This window comes from Phocoena phocoena, chromosome 1 (genome assembly GCF_963924675.1).
Source record: "Phocoena phocoena chromosome 1, mPhoPho1.1, whole genome shotgun sequence".
In the NCBI taxonomy this organism is placed as follows: domain Eukaryota; kingdom Metazoa; phylum Chordata; class Mammalia; order Artiodactyla; family Phocoenidae; genus Phocoena; species Phocoena phocoena.
This window is the reverse complement of record NC_089219.1, coordinates 21979526-21982415: the sequence shown is the minus strand read 5'-3', so window position 1 is coordinate 21982415 and position 2890 is coordinate 21979526. Positions and strand designations below refer to the sequence as shown.

At 45.6% G+C, this 2890-nt stretch overlaps 1 protein-coding gene across 1 annotated transcript; it reads left to right on the top strand.

The window, feature by feature from the left end:
• Window positions 1-1144: 1144 nt before the first annotated feature.
• Window positions 1145-2219, top strand: PTAFR (platelet activating factor receptor). Its single transcript, XM_065888452.1, has one exon. The coding sequence runs from the start codon at window positions 1171-1173 to the stop codon at window positions 2197-2199; it is 1029 nt and encodes a 342-aa protein (XP_065744524.1). The 5' UTR covers window positions 1145-1170; the 3' UTR covers window positions 2200-2219.
• The last annotated feature ends 671 nt before the right edge of the window (window positions 2220-2890 follow it).

Below are 2890 nucleotides of genomic sequence, written 5' to 3'. Positions count from 1 at the left end.
CTTAGTTGTCCTATGTCTCCTTTATATCCTCTGATCTATGATAGTTCCTCAGTCTTTCCTTGTCTTTCGTGACCCTGACACTATTGATCAGTCATTTTGTAGAATGTCGCACAATTTGGCTTTGTCTGATGTTTTCTCATGGCTAAATTGAGATTATGCATTTTGGGCAAGAATACCACAGAAGTGGTGTTGTGTCGTTGTCAGTACATCGTACCAGGGGTACATGATGTTGACATGTCTTACTAATGATGCTGCTACTCTTGTTTACTTGGTTAAAGTATTGTCTATTGGGCTTCTCCATTGTATACTTTTCTTTTAAAATTATACTTAAAAAATTTTAATTACTAAAGCAATGCACACTCCTAAAATGTTTAAACAAACAAAAAAGAAGGTAAAGTAATTATACTTCCCACCAAGCCCACCTCACCTTTCCAGAGGTTTCACCACTGTCATCGCTTTGAGGGGTATCCTTCTAGATCATTTTCTATATCATATACAAGTACATAATGGGGTCATACCAACTTTTTTGCTTTGTTTTGTTTTACTTAACAATATTATCCAGGGACAACTTTACATGGCAGTACAATCAGATCTAACTCATTCTTTCTAATATATAGCTACTATTTCATTCTCTGGGTGACTCTAATATACATCTGTGTATTTTCTAGATTTTGTATGGGCATGTGAATTATTTTTTAACATAAGGCATTTTACCATCAAAATTTTTATCTCAAATTTCATCAATAGAACAATATTCAAATTTTGTCAGAAATTAAAAACCATAGAATTTAAATTAAAAAAAATTTAATTTCCATCTGTTTCATCACCAGGAATAGATTATCTAAAACTCTAAGTCAAAACAAGCTAAAGAATAAAAAAGTATATTTTTAAATGGAACAAGAGAAAAGAAACTGAACTGCCACTGATTTTATTGAATGTCAGAGGCCATTCATTTAAAAAACACACCATTATTTTATGTAGGAAGAAAAAAAAAGCCAATTAATTGGAAAATGCCACCAATTTTAGAGTGTTTAAAATGTGCAAAATGGGAGTCTTGGAACTGAGTAAATCGGTTGGTCCCTTGTTAGCCCTTCATTAACCAGAATCTCTGTGTGGTCTTCCAGGCACAGGTAGGATCCTATAACCAGCTGCCCACTCCAGCCCACCGTGATGGAGGCAAATGATTCCTCTCGTGTGGATTCTGAGTTCCGATACACCCTCTTCCCAATTTTTTACAGCATCATCTTTGTGTTGGGGGTCCTCGCCAACAGCTATGTGCTGTGGGTCTTTGCCCACCTGTACCCTTCCAAGAAATTCAATGAGATAAAGATCTTCATGGTGAACCTCACCATGGCTGACCTGCTCTTCCTGGTCACCCTGCCCCTGTGGATCATCTACTACTACAACGAGGGCAACTGGATTCTTCCTGAATTCCTGTGCAACCTCGCTGGCTGCTTCTTCTTCATTAACACCTACTGCTCAGTGGCCTTTTTGGCCGTCATCACTTATAACCGCTTCCAGGCTGTCACACAGCCCATCAAGACGGTTCAGGTCACCACCCGCAAGCGTGGCATCCTTTTGTCCCTGATCATCTGGGTGGCCATTGTGGCCGCTGCATCCTACTACCTCATCCTGGACTCCACCAACACAGTGCCCAACAAGACGGGCTCAGGCAACATCACACGCTGCTTTGAGCATTACGAGAAGGGCAGAATCCCAGTCCTCATCATCCACATCTTCCTCGTGTTCAGCTTCTTCCTCACCTTCCTCATCATCCTCGTTTGCAACCTGGTCATCATCGTCACGCTGCTCACGCAGCCGATGCAGATGCAGCACAACGCCGAGATCAAGTGCCGGGCGCTCTGGATGGTCTGCACGGTGCTGGCTGTGTTCATCATCTGCTTTGTGCCCCACCACATTGTACAGCTGCCCTGGACCCTGGCTGAGCTGGGCTTCCGGAACAGCAGCTCCCACCAGGCTATGAACGATGCACATCAGGTCACTCTCTGCCTCCTTAGTACCAACTGTGTCTTAGACCCCATCATCTACTGTTTCCTCACCAAGAAGTTCCGTAAGCACCTAACGGAGAAGTTCTACAGTATGCGCAGCAGCCGGAAATGCTCCCGGGCCACCATGGAGACAGGCACCGAAGTGGTCATGCCGCTCAAACAGGTCCCTGTCAATTCCCTCAAAGATTAGGCCCGGATTGTTTGGAGCCCAGAGGCTTATCCTCCATGGACATCATGGAGTGACCTGGGGGAGGAAGGGGTGTCTGATGCGACCCTGGCATCTGCTCCTTGGGCACTGGTGGCCCATTAGGTATGGAGGCTGCCTCACCAAGGTGTCGATGCTGGGTAGAGCCAGACTGCTGGGAAATCCAGAACTTGAATGAGCCCTTTCAGCCACCTTTGGTCACATGCCATAATAACCTTGGTTGGTAACCTCATCCCGAGCGCCTGCGTCTGACAGCTCTGGAAGGAATGTCAGGGCCAGGGGCAGTCCTTGGGGGTTGACACTGAGCCACCCAGTTCATCCTACCAGGACAGCAGTCCCAAATGAGTAAGTCCTAAAGTTTTGGGCAACCACTCCCTTTATCACTAAAAAGTCAGAGAAGGGGTTTTGGAAAAGGGATGCTCCCCTTGCTGTGTGGCACCATCTTTGGGATAGACTTTTAAGCTAGGATGGTGCCACCCAGTCTCTACCTAAAGGCACAAGGTCTTTGTGGCACTTCTCAGGGGAAGTGGCTTGGTGGAACCTTCTCCCGAGTCACGCAACAACCTGTATTGAGTGATGACCAGAGAAGATAAAACACGCATAGACCGAAAGCTAGGATGGGGAGCCTGTCTCCTGGGGCGGATGTGTGTTTCCGCACAGGCCTCACGTCAGGCCT